The sequence below is a fragment of the Rhinolophus sinicus genome, chromosome 1, assembly GCF_057876585.1.
Source record: "Rhinolophus sinicus isolate RSI-liver-muscle chromosome 1, RSI-T2T, whole genome shotgun sequence".
Classification (NCBI taxonomy): domain Eukaryota; kingdom Metazoa; phylum Chordata; class Mammalia; order Chiroptera; family Rhinolophidae; genus Rhinolophus; species Rhinolophus sinicus.
In genome coordinates this window covers 5,981,758-5,997,696 of record NC_142501.1, presented here as the reverse complement: position 1 = coordinate 5,997,696, position 15,939 = coordinate 5,981,758, and the positions used below count along the sequence as shown (strand labels likewise).

Below are 15,939 nucleotides of genomic sequence, written 5' to 3'. Positions count from 1 at the left end.
GGTGCTGTCCCCTCCCCACATTATCTCCTTTAGGTGCTGCAACCATGAATCCCATGGTATGAATGGGGGAAACTGAGGCACGGGTGATCAGGGCATTTGGTCAAGGCATGTAGCCAGGAAGCCCAGAGCTGGGATTCAAAGTCACGTGTGCCGCTGAACCAGCCTAGGGGCTGGATGTGGGGCGTGTGGATGGCAGAGCTGCGGGTGACCCTGCACTGGGCGGGGCTGCTCCCACGTGTTCCGTGAAAGAATGGAAGGGTGGTAACTGGGTCACTGGCATATCCTCCATGGGTGATGCTCTGCTGCCCCAGTGCCAGGTCGGGAGAAGGAGGCTAAATAGTGAACTAAATAGACCTCCCCTTCCCAAAAAGGAGATGGGTTACCATACTCTCCCCACACGGGTGAGGGAGGGAGGGACCTGGCCTCCTGGGGGGGGGGGGCGGGGAAGGCTTTGAGGAGGGGTTGGGTGGAAGGTGAGCCTCCAGGCCAGGGAACAAGTTCGAAGGCCATGAGGTGGGGGGAGGTGGTAAAAATGTCACAGAGGACACCAGACCCCTTGAGGGGTCCAGAGAGTCGGTCTTACCATCGAAAGCCACATGGTGTAGGGTCACCTCTGGGCTTGGGACCAGAGTGGGCTGGGATCCCTCTGGAAGGTTTAATGGAAGTGGAGGAAAGACACAGAGAGGCTGGTGAGAGTAGATCTCTGAGAACAGCAGGATCAGGCCTGGGGGCCTGCTGAGACCTCCAAGGCTCCGCAGGCTCCACGTGCTTGATTTGGGTCCCAGGGACAACTCTGCCAAGCCCCTCTGAGCTTCTGGAGTGGCTGGCTCCACCCCACTGCCCCTCCCCCTGCCCCTCCCCAGGCTCCTGAAGCTGATAAGGCTGGGTGGGGCTGCCCCTGGGCCATGCCTGACCACCCCACCCACCCCCAACGGCCCCCACAGGGCTGGGAGTGTCTTCCCAGCTGTCGGGATTCCAGGGAGATCACTGCTGTAGGGCAGCTGGCTTCCTGGCGGCCATTAGACTTCCCGTCAGATTTTTGTCTTTTTTTGGTCTATAAACGGGGAGCAGCCTTATGTGACACAGTCGCGGGGCTGGGTCCACCAGGGACTTACAACAGGCGAGCAAACACAATGCCAGCCGTGCCCACATGCTGAGGCTGGTCCCTGGTCATCATTTCATCCTCACGGCACTTGGGGGTATCTCCTGACCCCCACTTCACAGGCAGGACACAGGTCAGAGGACACATGTCCCTGGCCACACAAATAAGCTGCCTACTGACGCCAGACCCAAGAGTAGTCAGGCCCCCTGGGTCAGGTGACAAGTGTGCAGTGTGGTCATGGTGCCCAGCCCAGCTGGGCCCAGCTGCTCAAAGCCTCCTTCACCCACCCTGCCCTGCCCCCTCCAGGGCACAGAGCCAGAAACCCTGCGCAGACCTGGCTCCCTGTGGGGAAGCTGCAAGGGGAGAGTGGGCAGCCGTTGGGCAAGCTCTGTGGCTTCCTGTGGGGGAGTTGGCCTCTCTGAGCCTCAGTTTCCTCATCTGAAAAAGTGGGCAGTCAGTCCATATTTCTGGGAAGGGTGGAGCTGGTGAAGGCAGACGGCACCAGGAGCTCGGTGGCCGCTGCCCACTCTGTGATGTAACTGGCAGTGTGTCCAGCTGTCCCCTGTGCACCAACAAACACCCAGCCAGTCTGCAGTAGTGAGTGTCAGAGCTGTGACCAGGTCCTGGGTCGAGGTGGTGGCGCCACCCAGACCTAGTTCTCACCCTTGGGAGCATGTGGCCAGTGGGGGGACTAACAGGAAAGTGAATCAGCAAAGTGTAGATCCCACAGATCTACATGGGGAGGGGTGGCGGTCAGGAGGGCTCCTTGGAGGTGGTGGCCTCTGAGCTGAGGCTCCGGTATGAATAGCTGCTTGTCTAGTAGACAGGAAGGAGAGGGGCCCTCCAGGCAGGAAGGGCAGTGGGTACAAAGAGGTGTGGCACCCCCGATAGGCCCAGTACTCTGGGATTAGAGTGTAGGGTGCCCCGGAATGTGGGGACGGGCCGCTCTGAGGAGCCTCCATTGCCATGTCCAGGACTTGTACTCTGTCTGCTGTGCAGGGAAATGACTGGCTGCTGCAGGCAGTGGATGTTCTGGGGAAGCAGGTGGGCGTCATCAGAGGTCCAGGCAAGCGAGGAGGGTTCTGGGCTGGAAGGGAGAGGAGGGACGCGGCAGAGAGATGTAGGAGGCAGGACCAGGTATGACGGCAGGGTCCATTGGATTGGCAGGGTGCGGGAGTCCCGATGAGTTTTCACCAGGTACTCACCGAGCGGCCCCTTGGAGCCAGGCGCTGGGAAGTCATGAACAACACAGAGTCCTGTGCTCTCACGCTTTGTAGATAGTGGTGGAAACAAGCAAACAAACCACACATAAACGTGTGGTTCCACAGTGACAGGTGCTGTCAAAGCTGACGTCCACCTGTGATCTGAAGGAAGGACCTAGGTGCGTAGATAGCAGAGGGGGAGGAGCAGGCAGCAGAAAGGACCTGAGTGGAGCATCGTGGCAGCCTGCAGCCTCCCTGTCGGGGCTGGTACCGATCCCAGGCCTGCGGTGCTTGTGGAGGGAGGGTGAGCAGGGGCCGGCAGAGGGCAGCGTGAAGCCCAGGGTGAGAAAGCCAGTCGGACATGGATATGTTGGGGGTGAAAGGCTATCAGGGTGGCCCTAGTTTCTGTCCCGGGCGTGGAAGATTCAGGAGCACGGGAAGGGAAGCAGAGGGTGTGCGGGGTACAGAGAACATCCTGAGAGGTGAGCAGGAGATGCCTGGGGCTCAGGGGAGGCTGGGGGCCCAGGATCTTGGGAACAGCTCTGGTGTGGACAGGGTCCCGCAGGGACGGTCAGTCCCTGCTCTCCAGGGCCTGCCTTCTAAGAGAAAGGACAGGTGCTCTGCTTCTGACCAGGCGCATTCTGTTCCTCCTGCAGAGCAGGAGGGCTGAGGGGCAGAAGGAGGGCAGAAGGGGAGGCGGGGAGGGCTCGCGGGGCCTCGGGACACAGCATGCCTTTCTCCGCCTGCAGCATCCATAACGGGGTGATCGCCGTCTTCCAGCGCAAGGGGCTGCCTGACCAGGAGCTTTTCAGCCTCAACGAAGGCGTCCGGTGAGTAGCCGTTCCATCCTGTCTTGTCCCAGGCCTGGGTCTGTGAGTGGCAGGAAGGGCTGTGCCAGGGTGGGAGGCCCCAGCCAGGTGCCCGGTCCACCAGCCACGCCCAGCGTTCCACCCCCGAGAGCCGAGGTCGGCAGTCACTTCTCTGTGGACCTTGATACTACGTGGCTTTAGGGCCTGATGGCCACCCTCACCCCTCCTGAGGACTTTTCAGGGGAAACAGGGTGGGACTTGGACTGTGGCTCAAGATAACACCCACATTCCCCACTGGTGTTGAGCATCAGGAAAGATATTCATTCTGTTAAAGAGGAAGGACCCACCTGCCTAATGACGGGAGTGTCATTCCAGGAAAAGCTGTTACTGCCAACGAACGCCCCTCATTTCCTGTGAATAGCTGAGGAATGAGCACTTGTGAAGGAGCCCCCGACGGACCGCCTTCCAGGAAATCTTCAAGGCCCCCTGCGTTAGTTCTGTGTTGTAGTGGAGGAGGCCAAAGCTCAGAGAGGTCAAGAGACTCACCCAGGGTCACACAGCTGCCACCTCTGTGCTGTTCCCCTCCCACCCCAGCCACACTACCCTGTCTCCGCACCAAAAGAATATCTGGGAAAAACAGACAGCAAACATTCTTATCTGCTCAAGACCGGAATAAAAGGGTAATTGGGACACAGGTCACCCCACTCCAGGTGGGCCCTTACAGACGGATAAACTGAGGCCCCGGGAGGGAAAGGAGCTGGTGAAGCCATGTGGAAAACAGGAGCTGGTTGCTTCTGCCAGGCTCAAGCTTTCCTCGAGCTCATCTGGCCACCCGGAGTGGGGGTGTCCCAGAAGCCACTGGGGGTCTCAGTGGGGTTCAGAAGTCACTGGGGGTCTCAGTGGGGCCCAGAACAGCCCCTTTTTCCTAATATGCCTTTGCCTAGGGAAAAAGGAGTTTGTAGCAAACCTAAAGAATCTGCTGGATGTTTTAACAACCAAAAATAAGAAAAGGTTTCTAAATTCTGTTGTCCTTTCAATCTTCGTTGTGGAGGGTGCCGTCCAGCTTCAAGTTGTTGTCCTTTCAGTCTTAGTTGTGGAGGGCGCAGCTCAGCTCCAGGTCCAGTTGCCGTTGCTAGTTGCAGGGGGCACAGCCCACCATCCCTTGCGGGAGTCGAAACCGGCAACCTTGTGGTTGAGAGGACGCGCTCCAACCAACTGAGCCATCCGGAGCTCAGTGGCAGCTCAGCTCAAGGTGCTGTGTTCAATCTTAGTTGCAGGGGGCAGAACCCACCATCCCTTGCGGGACTCGAGGAATTGAACTGACAACCTTGTGGTTGAGAGCCCACTGGCCCATGTGGGAATCGAACCAGCAGCCTTCGGAGTTAGGAGCATGGAGCTCTAACCGCCTGAGCCACTGGGCCAGCCTAGATTTCTAAATTCTTGAACAAGGCACCAGGGACAGCCCTCCAGCAGTTTCTACACCCTTCCCCTCCAGCGGCATAAACAGCAGTGGTGATTGGCTCTCAGCTGCCTCCTCTCCACAGGGACTGTCACCCCAGACCACGGGTGTCTGTCCCCAGCCCTTGGGGACTGGCACAGAACAGGTGGCCTCCCTCAGAAGTATGTGCTGGGGATGCGGGTAGAGAGAAGCTGCACCCGGCACCAAGCCCCGGGACCTTTATCTAAGAAACAGATAGAGGTCAGGGTGACATGAGATGTGAAACTCCTGGCCACTTAGGTTATTTGGGGCAACTTTGTAGACAGTTCAAAATTAAATGCTGGGAAGCATTAAGTAATAATACCAGGGCCTTTCTATTGAAAGTTGTTCTGTGCCAGCCTGTGCCACAAGCTTTCCACACCTCAAGCTCTTCACGGCAGCTCTGAGGAGTGGGCCCTTTATCGTCTCATTTTACAGATGAAGAAACTGAGGCACAGAGAGGTTGTGGGTTGCTCGCGGTCATGGAACTAGTCAGTGGAGCTGGGACTCAGACCCCTTACTATAGAGCCTGTGGGTCCTTAGGCTGCCCCCTGCCCAGCCCCCACCCCCGCTCTTTTCCATCATGTGGCCACACTAAATTAAGGGAATTTAATTGTGCATTAAATCCATAATTGGTCATTAGCTTCGATCCCATGAGAGCCTTGTGACCGGAGCCATAGATTGCCCTCGGTTCTCGAGGCTTGTTAGTGAGATTGGAGGGAGTGGGGTCCCTCGGCTGTGCCGGGTCCGGCATGGGTAGGGCCGGGGTGGTGAATCATAATAAGTCTTGACGTCTGGTCTTCATTCCCCGCCCATTTTATATGTATATGTATTTTTTTGAGCTATAATTCACTCTTTTAAAATGTACAGTTCAGTGTTTTTAGTATACGCGTATCCACAAGGTTGTATAGCCATCACCCTATTTAATTCAGAACATTCCCATCACCCCCCAAAAAAGCTCATCCCCTTTAGCAGTCACTCCCCATTACCTTCTCCCCCAACTTCTGGCAAATACCAGTCAACTTTCTGTCTTTATGGATCAGTCTGTTCTGCATAACTTATATCAATGGAACCGGTGTGTACGTGGGCCTTTCGTGACTGGCTTCTTTCACTGAACATGATGCTTTCAAGGACCAGTCCTCTTTATTGCTGAATAATATTCCATTGTGTGAAAAACACACGTTTTGTTTACCCATTCGCCTGTTGATGGACGTTTGGGTTGTTCCCACCCTTTGGCTTTTATGAGTAGTGCTGCTGTGACATCCGTGTACAGAATTTTGTGTGGACCTGTGTTTTCATTCCTCTGGGGTCTGTACCTAGGAGGGAATGGCTGGGTCATACTACAACTCTCCAGGCAACTCTTGGAGGAACCGCCCAGCTGTTTCTCACAGCGTCTGTACCATTTTACATCCCCTGTCGCTGTGTACGAGGACTCAGTTCCCCACCTTCTCACCAGTACTTGTTGTTTTCCGCTTTTTGATTCTAACTACTAGTGGGTGTGAAGTGCCATCTGGTGGTTTTTGATTTGCATTTCCCTGATGACTAATGATTGAGCACATGAAAACGTGCTTATTCGCCGTTTTTCTGTTTTGGGAGGAGTGCCTGGTTCACCTCCTTTGCCCGTTTTGTCATCGGGCTCTTTGTGTTTTTATTGTTGAGATGTAAGAGTTCTTTATATATTCTGGATCGAGGCCCCTGCCAGATGCTGATTTCAGCACACCTTTTCTCCCATTCCATGAGTTGTCTTCGCTTTCTTGATAATGTCCTTGGAAGCACAGAAGTTTAACTGTCAGGACATTTCGTCTGTTGATCTCGTCCTCTTTCTTGCCCCGTTCCTTTGACCACCTTTCTTCTCAGGTGTACAAGTGGACACACCTGCACAGTCGTTTTTCCAGACAGAGAAAAGCCTTACAGAATAAGTCGCTCTGGGTCTCAGGACCCAGACCCGGATGATGTCATGGGGCATTGCTACTGAAGGACCCATCATCTGTCCCACCATCTTAAACAGAATCGAGCCCCAGGTCGCCTGGTTTTGCTCAGCTCTGAAAGGCCACCTGCCCCGTGTTTGGTGGCCCCGGCTGCTCCGTGTTCTGCATTCTCACGCCCACCCTGTCCCCACAGGCGTCTGTCTGGGGCGGCCTGTCTCCCAGCACTCTAACAGCTACTGTCTGCCTTGGGCTGTGAGAATCTTGTGAGTCCTGAGGGCCATGCGGGAGCTCGGCCGCCTGCTCTGGTCCTGAGGCCCCTTCTGCGTCCTCCTGGGCTCCTGGCCCAGACGCAGGTTATCCAGCCCTGCCCCAGCTCCAGGGCTAGGTCCTGCCAGCCCTGCCACTCCCAGGAACCAGCAGCCCCTCTGGACAGGGCGGCCAGGGCCTCTGCCTTCTGACCCTTCAGCCCTTGCCTGTCGCTTTCCCCTCAGTGACAGCCAGGTTGTTCCCCCCACAACCCCTCCCGCGGGTGCTGTCCCTTTATTCGCACATGCACAGCTGCCTTGGGCCTCCCCTTGGAGTGTGGGTTCCCCTCCCCACAGGCAGCCCAGGCCAGGAAGCCTTCTGGGAGCCAGTCAGCAGGCCCCACTGGACGCCTCATCACTTGCCCTCCTGGAGCCTCAGTTTCCACATCTGTGGAATGAACAGGTTCCCCTGTGCAGGGCTTTGGCTGGAGTTAGCCTGTGTGACCTCCTCTTCCCCTGCCTGGGACATCCGCTCTCACTGGCCAGGAAGGAGGGGATCCCAGGGCCCTGTCAGCTGCCAGATGAAATCCTAGAGAATTGGCGCAGAAACTCTTAGCAGTGGTGGAAGTCATCCATACATTGCTAAGCTTTCATTAGTGAGCACCTGCTGTATGCAGGCTTCAGAGGTTGACGGGAAGCCCGTTGGCCGTATTTTCAGCCGAAGGCAGAGGGGCCCAAACTGGCCTCTCACCGTCAGCCCTGTGGACAGCACGGATCTGAGGCGTCGACCATGCAGCTGCGCAGCCTCCGGTCTTCCAGAGTCGTGTCCACTCCCCACGTCAGCGGCTGGGAGAGCCGCTGGGCACAGCCAGTAGGGAGGATGCTCAGCCAGCAGTGGGGCGGAGTCACCCCTAGGTAGGGCTCCATTAGAACCACTCCTGTTTTCTAGCCCTAGTGAGCTGAGCGTCTGCTGGGCCGTGAAGGGGAGACCTTCCCTCCTTCCCTTCCTTCCTTAATCAGTGTTCACACTTGGACCCCCGAAACATGGGCAGGGGAGAGGGCGAGGAGGGCTTCACTGAGCACCTGTTAATATACCGAGGATCAACCGTGACCCCAGTGGAACCCTGAACACTCCGGCTCTACTCTCTTGAGCCACAGATGAGGGTGCCAGGACTCAGACAGCTTTGAGACTCGGGCAGGTGGCAGAGGGATGGAGCTAGGTCTTGGAGGCCCAGCCCGCCAGGCGTCTCCCCGAGAACATGTGAGACGCTTATGGGCCTCACTTTCTCTCTTTCCCTGGGGACCCTTCAGCTTCCTCTTCTGTGAAATGGGGGTGAGGGCGTGTGCTGATGAGCCTCAGCTTTGGGCCACGAAGCGTGTGGCCATCCAGCCCCCAGTAGGGCTGGGACAGGTGGACGTGCCCGCCGCTCATGTTGGCTGAGCAGATGGGTGCCCCGCTGCCAAGGTAGCCCCCAGCCCAGTACTCGGGCCCCGTCACCGGCACCGTGTAGTCTCTGACTCCCGCCCTCCCTCACTGTCGTCACCCCTTCCACCCACAGGCAGCTGCTGAAGACGGAGCTGGGGTCCTTCTTCACAGAGTATCTGCAGGTAGGTGGTGTTGCCCTCCAGCCAGGGTGGGAATGCTTCCTGTGCTGGCCAGAGGGCTGGGGGTCACCTACTATCAGTGGACATATGGAGCACTAGATTCCAAGGACTCGGCTGCACCGTGACTCAGTTTCCCTACCTAGCCACCGCGGATTTTTGTGAAGATTAAATGATAAGATCCAGGTGAAGTCCTCATGTTGTGTCTGGCACCTGGGTGGTTTTACTAGTCGCCCGCCTTCTCCTGGAATGTCAGTGCAGGCCCCCAGAAGTCTCTGTGTGGGCCGTCTCTGCCAGGCCTGGTGCCCTGAGCCACATGGTGTCAGCATCCTTGAGCCCCCCCCCTCCAGGTGCGGCAGCACTTGACATTCCTGGCACCCCATGTGGCCGCAGGCCTTCAGAGTCGGTGAGCACGTAGGAGTCTAGAGCTCAGGAGGTGAGAGGACCTGCCGAGGTCACACAGCCAGGAAGGGGTGGTGTGGGCACGTTCTCCTGCAGGCTCAGAGCCAGGTGCCTGGGCTGCCTGGGGAGGGGTGAGGACCCATGGTTTGCGGGTTGGCTGTTTAGCATCTTCATCGAGGTATAATTCACGTGCCACGCAGTGCCCCCCTTTAAAGTATACAATTCAGTGGTTTTAGTATATTCACAAAGTTGTGTAGCTATCACCACTATCTAATTCCAGAATGTTTTCATCACCCCAAAAAGAAACCCTACATTTATAAGCAGCCCCCATTCTCCTCTCTCTAGCCCCTGGCACCCACCAACCTGCCTTCTGTGTTCCTGTTCCGGGCGTTTCATATACTAGGTGAACACGTACAATGTGTGGCCTCTGTGTCTGGCTTCTTCGCTGAGCACGGTGTTTTCGAGGTTCATCCATGATGTAGCGTGTGTCGGTGCTTCACTCCTTTTTGCAGCTGAATAGTATTCCATTGTCTGGATGCATCCTGTGTTGTTCGCCCATTTGTCCGTGGGTAGGCACTGGGTTGTGTCCACCTCTGGCTGTTGTGAATGGTGCTGACACCACATGGTGTCATTCTGGGCCGATGCCCAGGGCAGCGTGTACGAGGCCTGTGGTTTAAGCCTCGTGTTAGTGATGGGTGTTCACAGACCAGGCCCCCCCTTGCTTGGACTCTGCGGGGCCTGCCTGCCAGGACCCTCATGGGGCAATGACAGCGTCTCTGTGTGTACCTTTCAGAACCAGCTGCTGACGAAAGGCATGGTGATCCTAAGGGACAAGATCCGCTTCTACGAGGGTGAGTGGCCGCACTGCTTGCTGGCATGGCTGCTGGGCATTGGTGCCAGTGCCATACATGGTGGTGCCACAGGGGTGCCCTTGGGAGCCCTGGCACTGCCAGCCTTGCCTGGGCCCCAGGGTTCTGGGTGAGCGATCTATCTTGATTGGGAGGATTTAGAAGGAGCAGAAATGATGCCTCAGGGCAGCAGGGCCGAGATCGGACCTCGTTGGGGAGAGCATCTGCCCCCCACTTGCTAGAGCCCAGGACGGCCGAGAGATGTCAGAGAGAAGGCCCCTGCGTCGCACTACTGCCCGCAGCAGCCGGGGGGACCCCTGTCAGGATCTTTGAGGACTGGAGGGGAACTGGTTTAGGGCAGAGGTTGCCCTGATCCTCCCGAAGGAAGAGGCCGGAGCAGGGAGCTGCCACCTGGGTGGAAGCAGCTGATGTGGGTTCCCTGCCCGGCATTAGGTGGGTTTTCTTCTTTCATGCTCAGACCCACTCAGTGAGCCTTTCGGGTCATTATTCCCATTTCACAGCTGGGGAGCGGTGCACTGATGATGGGTGACTTATCCATGGCCACACTGCCAGTAGGGCAGCCTGACTCCAGAATGCATACCCTTTGCCCTCTCGGGGCCCTGTGAGTCCCAGCTGGCCGCTCTGCCCGGCTCGGGCGTCAGCAGGTAGGGGAGGGCAGTCATCAACGCCGTCTCTATTCCAGGCCCTGAGTCTTAGCAGGACATGCCAGGTCCCAACACCCTCAGGCTCCCCGTGTCCATGGGCCCTGGGGTGACGACCAAAGTGTGTGCCTCCCTGCAGGAGCGAATTGGTGTAGAGAGATTAAATTATAGGAGGACCCTTTGCTAAGGGCCTACTGTGTGCCGAGTTCAGGTTCCATGAATATTTGTTGAGTGCCTACTATGCACTGGGCACATGCTTACTCTGCTAGACTCTGTCCTGATTTTGCTGATTCACTGGATTCCCCAACAACCCTGTGAAGGAGGTGCCACTGAACACATAGGGAAACCGAGGCACGAAAGAGGTCAGTAACTTGCCCAGGCCACGTGGTTGCTACATGGCAGTCTGGCTCCTGAGCCCACACTCTTCTCTCTGCTGCTCCAGCTCCCTTCTCAAGTCCTCACACTGACCCTGGAAGGAAGGGGTGTTAGCCCGTTTCACAGAGGAGGAGACTAAGGCCTGGTGGCCTGGCATACTCTCGGAGCAGTGTGTCCCCTCTTCTGCACCTCCTCTGTGCATATCATATGGAAGCTGCTGAGGCAGGAGCCTCAGAAGTGCCATGAGAACCTCACATGTTGGAGGTCGGGAGGCACAGGCCACTGGGGATTCTGTCGCCAGCTTCCTGGGGGAGGCAGCACCTCAGCCGACAGGACACAGCAGTGAGGACTTGGCACCTGGCGGAGACACCCTCCTACGCCCCTCTCCTGATTCGGCTCATTCCAGCAGTGCCTGCACCTCCCACCAGCTCCAGCCCAGGGCATCTGGGATCATCGGAGAAGAGGAGCTTTGTGTGGCTTGCTGGAGTCCTTCCCACAGCGGCCGTGTCCACCAGGCTACCCAGCAGGGAGTGGCAGCCCCGTCCAACCTCCCCAGGCCTCAAGGACAGACCCAGAGCCCCAGGCCGGAGGCCAGAGGGCCTGGTGTCCAGTTCTCACCCAGCCACAGACGCGTCATTTCCCTCTGGCCTCAGTGTCCCCACCTTACCACTATGGGATTGGACAGGCTCCATCCATGTGCTCACTATGTGTCAGGCCCCCAGTGGCCTCTGGGGACCTGGAAATGGAGGAGACCATACCCAGGAAGAGCTCACAGCTAGTTGGGGACACAGACATGGACCAGATAGTGAAAGTCCAATGCTGAATGTCAAGGTAAAGGGAGGCCCTGAGAAGAGTAGATTGGTTCCACATTGGCAGTCCAGGAGGGCTGCATGGAGACAGTGGCCTTTGAGTGGGGCCTAAAAGTGAGGTCTGTTCAGGAAGATGTCTGGCCCCCTTCAGCCCATGCAGTGGGAATAGTAACTGACCCCACATCCTGGGGGCAGCCTCAGAGCCTTGCCCTTCTGCCTGCCACCCCAGTTTGGGTCCCAGGGAGAGCTCTTGCTTGAGACTGCTGCCTGTAGCCAACCATGTCCTCACCTGTGCCTCTGCTGGGGTTGCGGGCTGGTGGCCCCCTGTGGGGTGATCCCAGGCCCTTGCCGCCTGCCCCCTCTCCAGCCTCTGTGGAGGTCTTGGGCCTTGGTCCCTAAGCAGAGCAATTCCTGGAAATGGGAAGCATGGAGGCCAGCCTGGTCCTCCCTTGGACCACATCCGACATGGTTGGTGGTCTCAGCACAACAGCTGACAGGAGTGAGCTCCCGCTGCAGCCAGGATAACCCCTCACTGGGGTCCCTGGGGTCTCCCCAAGGCAGACTGACACTTGAGCCAACATCAGCACTCTGAAAAGGAAGGCCAACCTACCCCCGGGGGAGAACCAGCTCCGGGCTGCAGCCAGCACCTGTGTCCTGCTGAGTATCGGCAGGGACACGGCTCACACGTCATCTCACACGTCATCGTACCAACAGCCGGCACTTGAACACCTGCTCTGTGGCATCTTTTAGCCCTGTGCATGTGGAATGGTAATTATGCCCATTTTACAGAGGACCACACTGAGGCTCAGAGTGCAGGACTTCTTGGGACCCCATAGCGAGGCTTCAACCCAGTGCCGCCTGACTGTCAACCCTGGCGCCTCCAGACCACAGCCCCCAATAGAGAGCCTGGCTAGCAGGTGAGGCCCCGCTTCCTGGCCTCAGTCAGCATGCGGCTCTGGCCAGACCTGGACTCCATGTTTTACAACATCTGCTTTCCGCTGCATTTCAGCCCCAGGAGCTGGAGAATGTCCTGTGCTCAGTGGACACTGGCCTGGCCCAAGCCCAGAGCCACCCCACAGCCAGCCCAGGGAACTGAGCAGCCTTTCTTCTTGCCGGCAACGGCAGGACCTGAAGGGACCTTTGTGTTCAGGCAGAGTCTCTCAGGCTGCAAGCACCCACCCGTCCCGCCACAGACCTAGGTATCGCCCCTGGGGAGGACCGGGAGCTGGCCACTTGGCAGGGAGCCCCAGTGCCAGCAGACAGGCCGAGCACCGAGGCCAGACCCCCTCACTGCTGGCTGGGTGGGACTGGGCCTCCTGGGGCCAGCCCTGCCAGGCTGCCCTCCCAGAGCCCTAGCACCTACATAGACCTGGGGGCTTTACAGGGTGGGGGGAGGGGCCCAGAGCCCAAGGAAAGTGAGGACAAAAGAGGCCAAGGCCGTTGTCCAGCCCCCTGTTCCCATGGTAACCTCCAGCAGTCAGGCATGAGCAGTGAAGAGGCCAGCATGGGACACTTTCCCCTCTTCACCCAGAGATACCCCCGTGCCCCGTCTTGCTCTTCTGCCGATTGCTAATCTGGCTACCAGGTGGAGGTCTTGGTGACACGTACCAGGGTCTGCTCATCCCAGCCCTAGCAGCCCTTCATCCCAACTCTGCTCTTTCCAGTGGAAGGGTTGAGGGATTAGCACTTTGTATTTCCCGGGGAAGCCCAGAGCCAGCTTGGGGGCACCTTGGCTGTCCCCATCCCCCAGGGACTGTCCACCTTGAGGATGGCACCATTCCTTCCCAGGGCCCGCAGAAGTACCTGCAGAGCTTGTCCAAATGCCTGCTTTCCACACCTACTTTCGTGGTTCACACACCAAGGATGTCAGTCAATCAGGCAAACCATCCTCCTAAATCAGCTTGGATAGTACTTCCTCCAGGAAGCCTTCCCTCCTGACTTCACCTTCTCCCCTCTCCTATGTGGGACATGTTGCTGCTGTCGGAGATGGTCTACCTGGCTCCCTAGGTCCCACCTCAGGCAGCCTGGGGTGGCAGGGACCCAAGCCCGAAAGACAGAGACAAAGATACCTGAACCTTGGAGGCTTAGTCTCTTCATCTGCCCAGTGAGGTCGCCTGTCACTGTCCTCCTAATTGCTGTTCAGTGTCCTGCTTCCCTACCATGTGATGGGACTGGGGCTCTTTGGGGCTCCACTGGGTCCCCTTTGTCAGGCTTGGCACAGTGTAGGTACTCTGTGAATGTCTGTCAGGTGGATAGACAGACTGGTACGTGCACAGAGGGAGAGCGGAGGGTGGATTCCTCCACTGCTTGGTGGGGTCGTTAGGTGAATCAGGTGAGAGGGCGTGAGCGGACGCTCCTGTTGGGGGCACACCTGTGCGAGTCTGGCACCTGTGTGGGCAGGCCCGGAAACTAATAGCCAGCACTCACCAGCCCTCTGCACCTGGCTCTGTTTAGTTGGGTGGGCCCTGTTACTGTCCTGTTTTATTAATGGGGAAACTGAGGCACAGGAAGGTTACGCAGTGGGTCCCAGGCCACAGAGCTGCCAAGGGCTCTGTGCCATCGATCTCATGGGGGTGGGGCAGGCCGGCCTCCAGAGCCTGGCCCTCAGCTCCTGCGTTCTGCAGATGAGAAATGACTTCTGGAAGGGCGTGAAGGGTGTCGAGCCCATTTGGGATGGGCCGTGACAGCTTCCTGTTCCCACAGGACAGAAGCTGCTAGACTCGCTGGCAGAGACGTGGGATTTCTTCTTCAGTGACGTGCTGCCCACACTGCAGGCTATCTTCTACCCAGTGCAGGTGAGGTCCCTGCAGCCGTAGGACCCCTGGGCCACATTGACAGCCTTCCCTCGCCTCGCTCCGGACTGCTGTCACAGGCTTTCTACACCTGGGCACATCCCTGGATCTCTCAGAACTTGTTTCCCACCCACAAGATGGAAATAACAGCTCTCTCCTAAGGGCTCTGTAAAGCTCTAAGCAGCACATAGTAGGGCATGCCCAGCACATAGTAGGGCCTCTGAGTATGACAGTAACCCTTTCCTTGCCTGAGGGTCAGTGGGTCCATTCCCCTGTCTGGCCCCAGAAGTGGGGTGTCTCACATGACACCAGCAGGTGGGGTGCACATTCTGTGTCTACAGGGCAAGGAGCCGTCGGTTCGCCAGCTGGCCCTGCTGCACTTCCGGAATACCATCACCCTCAGTGTGAAGCTGGAGGACGCGCTGGCCCGCACCCATGCCCGCGTGCCTCCCGCCATCGTGCAGATGCTGCTGATACTACAGGTGGGTGGGGCCTCAGGAGGCCGCTGCTTACCTGTGGCAGGGGCATCCGTGGGCGTGAGCCAGTCAGGTGCAGATGGTGTGTCTCGAGCCAGACTCCCCAGAAGCAGAGCCTGAGAGAAGGATTTGGGTCCATGTGACTTACCAACGGGGGTACCTGTGAGGGAGAGTGAAACAGGAAGGGGCAGGAGTTGGACAGAATTGTGGTTTTGGGAGAAGGCTGGCCTCAGCCTGGTCCCACGGGAGCCCAGGAGTGTGAACTGGACCAGAGTTGTTCTCGGGGGCAGGGTGCTAGGCCTTTACGCCCCTCGTCAGTCGGTCACTGGGGCTGTGGGCCGCCTCCCCCCACTCCGCACAGCGGTTCCAGACGTTTCCAATGCACATGGTTTTCATCCATGAGGGCAGCTGGGACCTATTGGCTGCCACACTCCCAGCAGTGGGGGGTAAGTGGCTCTCCCAAGATGGGATCTGATGGGCCACCAACAGCCACCACTGCAGACTGGGCCTTTCTGCAAACATCCTGAGCCCGGAGGCAAGCACAGCACTCTACATTTTGCTGGCTTATCTCACTGTCATAGGACCAGGGTAGACACCGTCAGCCGCCCCATTTTATAGGCAGGGAAATAGAGTCCCTGCCAGGAGCTGCTAATCAGGCCAGGGTCCTGGCCTCACGCAGGTCTGACCAGCTCCAAAGCCTTGCTCATTGTTCTGAATCCCCCATGCACGTGGACATCCTGCTAAATTTGGGTCTGTGATATTGGTCCTGGGGCCAGAGTAGCCACTGAAGCTTCCAGAGCAAGGAAGGGGCCGATGAATGGGGAGGGTTGAAGGGTCAGGCTGCACTGGGTGGGAGCTGTGGTCATTCTGGAAACCACAAGGATGCCAGGCCGATTTGGAAGCTTTCAGGTCAGACCTGGCTGGGTTGAAGCTGGGGGCCTTGAGGGACTTTGTCTCTCAGCCTCTTTTCTCATCTGTGTGATGGAGTAAGACCACCTACCTGGCAGGGCAGGCTCACAGATAACGAGGAGAAACAGATATGAAGCCCCCCAGGTGCTCCTTCCTGATGGTAGGCAGCCAGGCGACGGGCCAAGGAGTAAGGAAGGGCCCACCTTGATCCCATGAGCAGGGGGGTGCTGCCCCCTAATGGCCACTCTGTCTCATGCAGTTTCCTGGGCTTGGCCCCATTGCCGGCGAGACTGTCCTGCTC

At 57.8% G+C, this 15,939-nt stretch overlaps 1 protein-coding gene across 6 annotated transcripts in view; it reads left to right on the top strand.

The window, feature by feature from the left end:
* The window catches only part of PRR5 (proline rich 5), a 56,333-nt gene that overhangs the window by 35,265 nt on the left and 5,129 nt on the right, over nt 1–15,939 (top strand). For 5 of the 6 annotated variants that reach the window (XM_074326532.2, XM_019739255.3, XM_019739254.3 and 2 more), the window contains 5 exons: nt 3,054–3,134; nt 8,323–8,371; nt 9,561–9,618; nt 14,165–14,256; nt 14,595–14,735. In XM_074326532.2, coding sequence (XP_074182633.1) covers nt 3,054–3,134; nt 8,323–8,371; nt 9,561–9,618; nt 14,165–14,256; nt 14,595–14,735 — 421 coding nt within the window. Of the gene's footprint in view, nt 1–28; nt 57–3,053; nt 3,135–8,322; nt 8,372–9,560; nt 9,619–14,164; nt 14,257–14,594; nt 14,736–15,939 lie in introns of those variants that run through there. The other variant, XM_019739256.3, reaches the window with a different exon arrangement.